Source organism: Rattus rattus, chromosome 1, assembly GCF_011064425.1.
Source record: "Rattus rattus isolate New Zealand chromosome 1, Rrattus_CSIRO_v1, whole genome shotgun sequence".
Taxonomy (NCBI): domain Eukaryota; kingdom Metazoa; phylum Chordata; class Mammalia; order Rodentia; family Muridae; genus Rattus; species Rattus rattus.
Window position 1 is genome coordinate 44215404 of NC_046154.1, and position 12691 is coordinate 44228094.

The window sequence follows — 12691 nt, forward strand, 5'->3', positions numbered from 1 at the left end:
ATAAAAGACCTTTACTACTCTGATTCATTATGTCATCTACGCACATGTCTTTCCCATTTAAGCATGATCTATTTAAGGTTTAGGACTGGCTCTCCAATGGACACTTTCCACATCTGTAAAACCAGATTATCCTGTTCATTATCTAGGCTGTTGTGAGAAACAAAAGCTATGTTGGCTCTGGATTGCTAAAACTGAATTCATAGGGACGGCTCAAGGTCACACAGCCAGCGAGTAGCAAAGGGGTTTGATCTTGTGTCTGGCCATATCCCCTGCCTGTACCTGCTCCCCTGTTCCATTTGAGGCTGAGAAATGCTGGAAGGTCGAGTTTAGTACCTTGAAGAACACAGAATTCTAACCATCCCACAGTTGGTGTATACTTTTCAGTCAGGGATTCAGAGGCTCTGAGAACTAAGGTGGCTACTTGAAGTAATACCACCACTCATTCATGACAATGGAATCCACCTCCATGTTTAACTTCCCACTTTCCCTACCTCAGCATCTGTCTCTTGAGACATAGCAATTCATCTTCTCTTGGGGCAGAACAAGGCAGGCACCATTACTCCCGCTTTTCTGCCTACATTGGGTTTGTATTCCATGGGGGCAGCCTGAGTCAAGCCCCGTAAGGCAGAGCTGAAGATTTATTTACCCTAGTCGGTCGGAGGCTTCCTCCCTTTCCCCAGCCCACCTGCTTCTCAGGAAAGGCAGGACTGATGTCTGGAGGGATAGTGGCTGAGAGTCTCTCTTCTTCTCCATTCACTGGCTCAGTGACCTTGAGCAGGAAACAGACCCAAGAAGCCTGGTTGTCTCCATCTGGCTGGGACCACAGTTCTCACTGGCGAGCTGCTACTGCACCTGCTTCTGGGAATATAGTGAAGTTCTGTCGTCACGGGTATCTGGAATGGATTGTGTTAAAGACAACAAGAGTTTGGACTTTCTGAAGACTGTGTGGTTGAAGAAAGCTGACTATGGGTCACTCTTCCATCACTCCTCCCCCACCCCCACTTCATCTATGGTTCCCGTGAGGCCAGGCTCTCCTCCTTCTGTACTTAAAACAATCTGAGAGAACAAGGGCACTCCCATGCTGCCCTGTGGCAGGGTGTGTGAAGCATTAGTAGGTCTCTTAGCAGACAGATTGGATCTCAGCACCAACACGCATTACACTGTGACCTTGAGAATGCCACAGAACCTCCCAGAGCTTCAACTTCTTTATCTCAAAGGGAAACGATAGGAATTCTGCCTCCTGGGGTTGATATAAAGACTAGAGGAGCTAACAGCCACACCCATCTAGAACAGCCTCTGAAACATAGAGATAAGAAAATGTCAGCATTAGGGAGGTTCTAGGAATAATTAATGGACCACTTTGTAGGTCCCAGGCTCTCTGTGTAGCATTGAGGGGCTTTTCTACCCCTCACTATGAACCTGTCTTCAGTGGCTCCAGAGCTCTGTGTCCTGCTCTGCCTTGCTGTTCTGAGGAATCTGCAACTGAATCCTCTTCACCTGGAGCCTCTACTGCAAGTTGGAAACTTGACCAGAATCAGACTTAGATCTTAGTCTCTGACCCCTGGTCAAGGCAGTGCAGTCTCTCTCTCTCTCTCTCTCTCTCTCTCTCTCTCTCTCTCTCTCTCTCTCTCTCTCTCTCTTTCTCTCTCTCTCTCTCTCTCTCTGAAACTCCCCAAGGCTGTTGGCATTTTCTCAATTCAAAAAGAAATCTCCTATAAGGAGCTCTCTGTCCTTTTCAGACACTCCTGTTGAATTGAAGAGTCCACCAAAATGGTTCTGCCAGCAAGCCATGCCTCACTGTGGAGGTTTGAATTAAACAGACCTGGGTTTGAGTCCTAATATTTCTGCCTGCTCATTAGGGTGCTTTCATCAAGACTTTGGCTCTCTGAACCTCTGTATCTTTACCCCAAAATTGGGGATAATATCCTGTTTGAAATTCCCTACAGTGTGGACAGTTACTATCCCTGTTTCCCAGAGAAGTGAGTGGACACACTGATCATCACCTAGCAAGTTAGTGGTGGAATGGTCTCCTTCCCTGCCTGGATCTTGCTGCTTCCTGCCAAAATTCACTCCAAGGGCTAGCTAGTGTGTGTGTGTGTGTGTGTGTGTGTGTGTGTGTGTGTGTGTGTGTGTGTGTGTGTGTGTAAATAAAGAACTGGTCCTCTAAGGAAATCATTTTGTCAGAATTAGAAGTAACCTCAGGATTATTTTGTAAGGGAAAAAAGAGAAGAGAAGAGGGCATGTGTACACACACACACACACACACACACACACACACACACACACACACGGAGGCATGTGTGCATCTATGTGACTGGGTACCCAAGAACACACACAAGCTCTCACACCACCATTTCACAGCCACCAACACCAGCAGCCATCAGGACTCAGCACAACCTAAAATGTCCCACTATTCGTTCTTCTCTGGCTCTGCTTTTATTCCCACATCTGTTCCTCCTTATTCTTCCTCTTCTCTGTCTCTGACACAATTAGCCTTGCATCACAAGAGAAATGGAGCTTTTCACTTTACATCTGTGATGTAGGCAGAGCCTAGCATGCAGGCAGAAGAAATACATTCCGTGAACCCCATGATTCCATAATTCGAGGACAATGAGCTTGGCTGATGGCAGCGTGGGTTTAGCACAGCCAGGGAAGGTCTGGAGTGGCCTCTGTTGTGCATGTGGTACCCTGGGCCCAGCAGATGCCTCTCCTGCCTTGCGAGTCTGGATTCTCCTCACTCCAGGATGCTGTTTCTGAACAGAGAACAGAAACAATAAACCTCACACAGAACTCTCTGGAGGGAAACCATGCCACAGATGTAAATAATTCTCTAAAACACATGCGAGCAGTCATCTGGTTCTTTCTATCTTGTCATAACAGAAAAAGCACCACTTTAAAGCCATCAGAACTAGGTCTAGATCTCAACTAGACCCCTATGGGTGAAATCACACTCTCTGACTTTGTTTCCCTGTCTGTAAAATGGAGCCAATTAGTTAAAATACTGAGTGTACAGTTGTTATTGAGGGTCTGACTACAGTCATCTCACATTCTTCTATTAAGCACCACTGCTGTGCCTGACACCAGGGCCCTAAGAATAGGACAGAACGAGCACATCAGTCCTTCCCTAGAGCATTCATCATGGAGGGAAGGCAGACACAGCACAGGCAGGCCTTGGTCCCTCAATGTCACAGACTCAGGAAAGATACTTTTCCTTATTGTTCTAGACCCAGTTTCTATTTTGAGGCCACATTCTTTTAGACCTGTGGCTTCATCTCAGTCATTCCCTGCAGGGTTGATGATTTGAGCAGAGTGCAGATGTGCTTGACAGCAGCATCACCTCCCTTTCACTGGCCGCAGCCTCAGGATTCTCTAGGCTTTAGTTTCTCCAGAGCCCTTGTTGGTCAGCAGTATGTCAGGTCATGACTCCGCACTGCCAGGTGCCTTATGTCTTTTAGTTCCCTCTACACGTCTACCCCTCCTGGCTGCCAGATTCTCACCCGCCATTATTCTTTCCCTCTGGTACACTGTAGCTAGAGGTGCTCTCCAAAGTCAAGAATTGACCTGTGTTTTCCCAGCTTTAAACCTTACAGTGATTCTCTAGTGATATTATGTGTCTCATACCCATATCTATAGCTATAATATCTATCTACTTATCTCTATCTGTCTGTGCATATATATTTGGCTTACTGGGTTCCTTGCTTGCTTTTCCTATTTGTCCCTCATATTTTTCATCCCTTCCCACCACCTATATGTAAAACATTGAAAACCATAACTAAAACAACACAGTTACGTGTTTACTCTATGCCAGACACATAGTTTCATCAACTCATAATCTTGGTAGTAACCCATAATAATTATTAATCTCTCATTTTTAACTGCTGGGGAAACTGAGGAGTGGGGAAAATGAGGCCACACAGCAAATGAATGGCTCCTGAGAAGGACTCAAACCTGAAGAGTCCAGATTTTAGAGACTCTGCATTTTTCACACTGATGTTAAACCCATGATGAAGAACTACATGGTGTAAAAGAGGTCATCTTTTTTCTTGCCACCAAGCCTTGGTGTAAATTTTCTTTATCTTCCTGGAGCCTTTCATCTTGCTCACCCATCTTGCTGGCCTTTTCTCCAAGACCCCTTCTCATGTACTTCCTTCAACCTTGGTTGAGTCAAGAGCTTTGTGTAGGTTCTTATTACTCTAGGAAGCTCTCATTTGGGCCTTCGTTGGCTAGTAAGAGTGGACCTCCATCTTATCATGCTTGACTCCACTGCATGAACATTGTCTTCATCTTAGAATGCTCAGTTTGCAAAGGGAGTGGCTGTCATTCAACTAATCTCAGGTTTTTTTAAGGGATGATCTATCAACAAGCATTTCTCCCTCCTCCTTAAAGAACATTTAGTTTTATTATTTAAAATTCTAGGTACGTGTGTGTGTGTGTGTGTGTGTGTGTGTGTGTGTGTGTGTGTGTGTGTGTGTGTGTGTGTAGTACATTTGAGTGAAGGTGCAATAGAAACCAGACCGATCAAATGTCCCTACCTTTAAATTTCAGGCAGGGTATCAGCATCTGATGTGAGTTCTGAGAATCAAACTTAGGTCTTCTGTAAGAGCAATATGTGCCCTTAACTGCTGAGCCATCTCACTAGGCCCCATCCCTAGGCATTTCTTAAGCACTTCCTGTGGGCCCAGTCCTGAGCCACACAATCTGGGATAAATAAAGACAACGAAAATAAGGTTTGACTGAATATTAACTGACCTGCAAAAGCCCATCCTGGCTAGCTGGAGATTGGCATCAGGCAAGAATCTCTGCACCTAACTTTAATTTTAGATCTTCAGCCACTTCCCATCTTTTCCCCACCTTCCTATTGTACTGTTTTCCCCAGTCTGGATATCTGTTTGAAGGAAAGACGTGGCAAAGTCATGGCTATAACTGGTGCCATAGAGACTATTGATCTCTCCCAGCAAGCAGAAGGCAATCACTCCTCCCTTGACACATTAGCATGCATCCTTTCATTGAAATGAGTAAACTATTTAGAGTAATCTCTCAACACTTACAGTCAGTAACCAACTAAGATTCAAATATAAATCCCTAGGTCTTCTCTGCTCCCTGGATCCCTCTGCTCCCTCTGTCCTTATAGTGCTTTTGATTATGCCAGGCATGGCATTGCTTTTCCATGTCTCCTTTCTCCCATGCTCCTTCTCATTATGTTTCACTTCCTCCTACTCTACCTTTATGAGGTGGCCCTCTACCCAGAACCTCTTTAGCCCTTCTTTGTCTCATCAAACCTCTGGGCAACTTAGCTTGATCCTCTTCTAGAAACCATACTACTAAGCCATAAATGGAGGAAAGGAAGGACGGAAGGAGAGAGGGAGGAAGGAAGAGAGAGAGAGAGAGAGAGAGAGAGAGAGAGAGAGAGAGAGAGAAACAGAGAGACAGAGAGAGAAACAGAGAGACAGAGAGAATCTGACTATTCTGCTCTTATAATAAGACAAGTTGTAGTCTGGGGAAGTGGATCAGTCAGTACATTGCTTGCCTTGCAAGCAGAAGGACATACATTTGATTCCTAGCAAATGTGGAGTTGGTGGGTTGAGGGGATAGAAAGAAAGATGGGTGGGAAGGGTTCTTGTTCTGTTGATTCTAACTTAGAGCTAAGAGCTAAGTCTAAAATTTACCTTCTCATTGCCCCAAGTCCACCTTGAAAAGTGAGCTCTTTTGGATGGCCCTACTCTGTCTGGCTTTGTTTTCTCTCATTCCTTTATTAGGTGCCTAATTGGCAGCCCAATTAATCTGCTCATCTGTGAAGGAGGTGAGCACCTCCATTTCCAGAAGCCGTTCTCTAAGGCAGCATAGCCCAGCCCTTGTGCACCGGCTGGCTCCTTGATGGAGGGCTGCCCTGGGAGCCAGGGTCAATTAGCGGACAGATTAAGCAATTATTAGCTCCTAACAAGGGCGCCTGGCACCATTACCCTGCCTGTTTATTGGCAAACTGCAACTCTAATATGAGGACCAACAAATAAATTAGGGCATCTGGTCCACTGCCGCATCGGTCGAGAAGTAAATGATGTCCAACTGGCCCTCGGCTGCCCATGGATTCTCAGGCTGGCATAATGAAAAGCCTGAGATGTCCCTTGCTGGTCACAGCAGCTTTGGAATGATCTCTGAAGTGATTTATCATTCCAAGAGCTAAATGTCTGCTGCTGGGCACATGAGTTGTTCTTAGTTACCCTGCTGTCTTCCCCATGCCTGTTTGTCAAGACCTACAAGGGCTCAGTTTAGAGACTTGCTCTCATCCATCAGGAGACATTCCCCCTCTACATTTGGGAGACTCCTGTCATGTTATAGCATTACACCAATTTCATGAAATGTCAGAGCAGTAGTTTGACTGTATGTTCAAGTCTCCAGTGAAGTGGACACATGGAACAGAGAGCACGGGGCAGGGCTGAGAGCTCTTACATTTCAACCTCTTTCCTTTGGATAGATGCAGTTCATTACCATAGGGATACTAGGGAGGCTACTTCAGAACCCAACCATGTTGTTATGTGATAAGAGCGCCCTCCTGAGTTTGTTGCTGTTATCTAGGGTCCTCCAAGACCCAGCTAAAATGATTGGAAATCCTCTGCTTGCTCTGCATGAAGTGTTTTTCCCTCTTGTCCCTAGGACTCAATGCTATATGTTTTGAGCTATCTTTCTTTAGAACCAAAGATACATTTGGACAATCCATTGGTAAACACCTAGACATACCAATATATCCATAATCACATGTAGACAGCTGACAGAGGCCAAAAGTCACAGGCTACCTTGTCTTTTTGTTTCTTTTACTTTTTCTTTTTCTCTTTCTTTTGGACTAAGAAAAAAATGTACCCATCCTCCCTGAAACAATTTGAGGCTAACTCAAGTATGTCTCTCTCCCTAGGGATCATTGACTTCCTCGTAAGTCAGCATCCAATTGCCCGTGTCCTGCGAGAACATTTGGTCTTCAAGATTGCACCAATGCTTAACCCTGATGGAGTCTACCTGGGCAACTACAGGTGAGGGGCTGGGGATGTGTGGGAGCAGGAAGTCACAGGATGGAGGTATGAAAGCAAGAAGAAACCAGGTAACAAACTTTTAAGAAAGAATGGTTCCTCTAACCATTAGAGGAAATGTAAAAATTAGCAGAAATTTCACTCCACCTCCTGAGTGAAGCTAATGTCCTTGGCTATTTATAGACAACCACCCAAAGTCACTTGCTTGAGTTTTCTGAACAGGCTGCTGGACTAAGAACTGAGAGAAGTAATATTAATTTTAGCACCTACTTCTTCCATGACCTTGAGGGACTCACTCTTCCTCTCTGATCCCCAATTTTCCTTGTGTAAGAGACACCATTTCCGAGCATGGTGGTTGTATCAGAAGGGATGGTAGGGAGGAATGTGCTTTGCAGAATCCCAGAGGGTGGTTATAATGCTCCCTGATATGTTCCTGTGTTTCTCTCTGGAGATCATTAATGAAGGAGAACAGTGACCTGGATCACATGGGCAGCACTTCTCTCTGGATGGACATAGACCACCCAACCATCCTCCCACTTGTGTGCCATATCTCGAATGTTCTTTCTCCAATCATAGAACCTTCATTTACCATCTAAAATTCCACTGCCCAGGGGATTGTTTGCCAAAATAACAATGAGTTCGCAGAGGGACAGTTTTATTACCCTTACTTCACAGCTGAAGCAACTGATTTGTCCAAAGCCACATAGCCAGAAATAATTGACAGCCTAACTTCACTGCCCAAATGATACAACTTTAGATTCTAGGAGGTCCACAAACGTCAAGACCAAGATCAACTTCCCCAGCCTTGCATGTAAGACTCTGTGTGACCTAAAAACTGACTTTAGTCTGCCTCACTCTCTTTCCTCTCAGAGATATTCCTTTGACTTGTCAAAGAAAAGCCTGTCGCCACCCTGGATAAGCACGTTGGCTCCTGCTACTTTTCCTTCATGAGGGTTTTCTTTATAGAACCATCTCCTCCCTTATTTACCAGCTAACTCTCTCAATAACTCAACCTATGTCTACCTTCTAGAAACCATTCCCTCAACCCCAAAAAGGAAGTAGCAATTCCCTTCTGGGTCCTCACAGGCCTGCCTGTTGGAAAAGGAACAAGGAACCAATCAGTCATGAGAATTCATTGCTACAGCTTTGGAGGGTGTTCACAAATGTCACTGGACTTCAGGTCACCAGAACAGAAGACAACCTCTGTGTGCTCACTAGCTAGTAGCAGGCATTAGCAAATAATAAATGTTGAAGAAATGTTTGATGAATGTAAGTGAATTAAAGAGATGGCTTTATTGATGAAGGAAGGAAACAGATGGGACTTTCCTAAGGCCCTTGACTGCATTGGAATATATGATCTCCCCACAACCAGGTAGGCCCATTTTATACAGGGCTGTTTTACCACTCCAAAAACCATGGAAATTAGGTCCAGAGGGGCTCTCTGGCACCCTCGTGTCTGAGAGAGACCCATGGGATGCATGGAGCCTTCATTAAAGTCAATTTTGCTCCTTCTCTTAATTGGCTGGAGTGATGGCTCATTAGCATCTGCAGGTTTTATGGCTTGTTGCAGGCCCAGGAGTAATCCCATTCTACCTTCCCCAGACAGAATGTGTGGTTAGTGATAATACTGGTGGAAAGACCATTTGATTTATGTTAACAATTCTGTTTAATTACAAGAGCTGCAGTGGTCAAAGAGAGGTCAACTCTGCCACTCTACGTGGCTATTTATGCCATCATCTGCTGTCCAGGGAATGATTATCCAGAAATAGGTCCATGACCTTGGTCAACACAGCTCTTTTCTCTGTGCTTCACATTGTCAAGGAGTAGGAGCGAGGGTTAGATAGCTTCCTATACATCTCCAAGGTCCAGATTTTGTGACTGAGGGCAGGAAGCTCTAAGTCTAGAAATGCTTTCATGGTAAAGTTTCAACTCCCAACATTCTCCTGGTGAGAAAATATGATTCTTTCTCATTATGAGAGTTGCTAAAGTCTCTAACCACAGCATTAATCCTGCTATTAAAACAGATCTGAGTACCAAAAGGAGCCTATCAATCATGAGAATCCATTTCTACAGCTTTGGTGTGTAGAAAAGACAATAATAAAGACTCAGAATTCATGGTTTCACAGTGCCCTAGAGCTCCCTGAGCCAGTTCCTCCCACACCCTCTCTCTCTCTCTACAGCAGTATTTCTTGAGTTTGGTGTGGCTTTTTAAGGTGTGTTGCAGGAAAGAGAATCAAACAAATGTAGGAAATGTTCAACCAAGTGAAATTAAACTCAGCTTTTACAATCAGACTTTGCAGGATGTTGCATATGTCCCAAAAGAGAATTACAGACCTCAGTATTTCTAAATGATAAGTGCAGAGCTCTGTGCACTCTACCACCCGTGTTAGGCTTAGGAAACATGTTGGTGCATGCCATCCCGAGAAGTCTGCTTGCCAACTCAATGGTTGGTCAAGCCCTCACATTTAATCTTCACAGTCGAGCTGAATTAAGACTTTTCTGCTTGCACATATAAAAAGTCCACTCAAACTAGCTTAAGAGAGCAGGGATGGCTGTGAATGAGGGAGGGAGGGAGTCAGGCTCGCTGGCCCTTAGAACTCTGGAGCAATAAGCAAAGCCAGATTTCACAGGATAGTAGTGAGATCACGAGGCATGGGCCAGAACACAGGCAGCCATGTCTACTTCTCTCTTGTGCTCCTTTGACTTGCATTCTCTCACCCTCTTCCTCTGAATGTGCAGTGCCCCAGAGAAGCAAGGAATCTGTCTCAGATCTCTGCCCAGCAGTGGACAGACATAGTTGAAGGGCTGTCCTCCCTGCTGTCTATCCTGTGGCAGCCAGGGCTGGACCTGGCTGACTCTGAGGCTCTAACAAGACAGGCCTGCTCGGAGGCACCTCCTGGAGTTGGAAAGGCAGATCACAGGCCACTTCCCTGCAGTGTGGGGGGGACATAGGGTCTTCAGAGTTGTGAAGGAAGTGAGTGATCACAAGGCCTTTGCTGTTAGTCAGGGGTGACATCAACTTTTGAACCACTAGCTGTGTGCTCCAGGACCTTGATTAACTGACATGGTCTCAACACCCTCCTCTCCCCCTCCCTCCCTTTCTCCTCCTTTCTCCCTCTCCCGCACCCCTTTCTCTCTCTGTCATCATTTGTTTGTAGAAAAATTGAAGAGTTAAGTGGCCTTTGAGAGATAATACACTGAAGGTGTAGTACTTGGCACATTGTAAGTTTTAAATAAAAATCTATTCCCTCCCTCCCAACTCCTCACTTTCTTTTCTCCATGTTAACGAAGCATGTGATCCAAAATAGGGGAAAACAGTTTTCCCAGTTCTATTACCTTAGCCTATATATGTAATAGCACAATACCTACACTAGGATACTAATAGTCAAGTAGAGAGGGTTAATATAACCTGGGAGTGCACTTTCGTTTATAAACTCGTTGCCTAGCACTCACAGATCCCTGAGTTCAATGCTCATCACCATATGAAACCAGACATCGTGCCACATCCCTCTAATTCTAGCACTCAGGAGGTAGAGTCAGGAAGGTCAGAAATTCAAGGTCATTCTTGGCTACACACTGAGTTTGAGGGCAGCTTGGGCTACGGGAGGAGAGAGAGAAAGAGGGGAGGGGAGAGAGGGAGAGAGGAGAGAATATGCACACATACTCTACCCCAGAACATAATAGCAGCAGATGGTGGCTCTACTATTCTGGGAATATTCATTATGTTAAAGAGCAGCAGCGTCTACTAGCTAGATTACTGTGTGTGGTTCTCAGCTATGACTATGCTGAGTATTTGTGGCCTATATTAAAGTTTATATCACAATATGCAGCAACCACAGTATATTCCACAGCAGCTCTTTCAATTGTTATACCAGATGATATGACAATACATAACCTTTATTGTGTATAATAAAGACCTTGCTCACAACACTCCAACTCCATGTCCCTGTTCCCCCTGCAGATGTTAAATTCCCAGCTAATACACAGGAAGGCCTTCCCAGCCCCTGCAATAGATCAAGGGCTCCCCACCGCACCCTTTCATATTACCTCAGATTGTCCTGACCTGATTTGTAATCATGTATATATGTGACATTTTCTAATGCTGTCTCCACTTCCACGCTGTAAACCTATTGTCAGGACTTTGTCTGTTTTGTTCCCTGTCAAGCCTGCCACAGGAGCTGACACAGAATGGGCTCTTTATCTCTATTTTCTGAATGAACAAATAAACTGAGTGGAGGCGTGAAATGATTGTGCTGCAGCACAAAACTAACATCCCCAGAAGAGAGGAACTATGGCCAGAAGCTGTCAGCCTCCAACCCCAACTGTTTCATCGCATGGCATTATGACATGAATGCTCTTCTGACTTACCAGGACGAGCTGCTGTTAGGACCTAACACATCCTGAATTCTCAGATACCACTTTGCTTAGCTCATAAAGCCCAGTACTTTTAAAGGCATTTAAACGCCCCATTTGATCACTAGAACAGTTTGAGAAAGGAAAGTCAGTTTTCATTATATCCCCTTCAGAAAATGGGAGACTGTGCCTAAGAGGATGAGGGCTGCAGGCAAGGCTCCAGGCTTCCATCCACGGTCTCTGGCCACTACCTCTTTACCAGCCTTAGGTGGAAACAGAGAACACAAGGAGTTTTCTTTGGTCTTCAGGGCTTACTGTCCTTGGACAACACAGATTTCACCCCAAGTCTCAGTTTTCCCCAGCCTTTTTGGTGGAACTAAATGTAGTAAAAGGCAGCTCTCATTACCTAGTAGATACTCTGGGGAAAGGCTCTACTGGGAGAAGCCTGTCTACCCCATAGATGGACCTACAGAATAGCGATGTCAAATGAAACAAACCACTCACAAGAAGACAAATACTGGATGGATCTACTTACATGAGGTAGTTCATGTAGTCACTCAAAGCACAGAGACAGAAAGCACCATGATGGTTGCCTGGAGCTTTGGGAAGGGGAGAAGAAGTCACCTTGTATGGATTAACAGGTCTAGAGTTTCAGCAGCAGTGGGTGATAGGGCTGATAGCAAAGCATCATGGGTGCTTAATGCCATTGAGCTCCACACTTACCATGGTTAATCTGAGAAATTTTGTTATTTTGTACTCTACCACATTGAAAACAAACAGCATGACTATTGATTTTGAAATATAGATGTTTTCAAAGTGTTCAAAGAGTAACTGGCAACTCGTGTCTTAAGCGATAGATATTGTAATGCCCAGCATCATAGAACCAAGGAGCTGAGAGGAGCTGTCAGACCATTGAGGTTTGGGCACCTTGGCAGATCTGCTTAGAATCAGTAAGCAGTTATCAATGAGTTGCAGAAAACAAGGTTTTTCCATGCAGACTGAGGGGCCTGCCACCTCCTCCATTCTCATAGCTTCCTCTACAGTGAAGGCAGCCCTACTCGCCCCTGCACCCTGCTGTATTTCCTGAACATTGGTAACAATGCCTTTCCTCTGAAAAACAGACCTTCCATCTCCATATGACAATATGAAATTCTGTGTTGGGTTTGCATTTCTTAATTAGGTGTTTGTCATTGTGTATTCCATAGAGCCACGTATAAGTAAACAATCATAGACCTCGGAATAAATTTATTGGTTTTATTTATGTTTCTGGGCATAAAAATCTATAATTACCAGGTACAGCCTCAGAATAACTGGTATTT

General features: G+C 44.8%; 1 protein-coding gene across 1 annotated transcript in view; it reads left to right on the top strand.

Annotated features, from left to right (window-relative positions):
• Agbl4 (ATP/GTP binding protein like 4) overlaps positions 1 to 12691 on the top strand; it is a 1249712-nt gene that overhangs the window by 1131267 nt on the left and 105754 nt on the right. The window contains exon 8 of the mRNA XM_032900331.1: positions 6908 to 7022. Coding sequence (XP_032756222.1) covers positions 6908 to 7022 — 115 coding nt within the window. The remainder of the gene's footprint in view (positions 1 to 6907; positions 7023 to 12691) is intronic.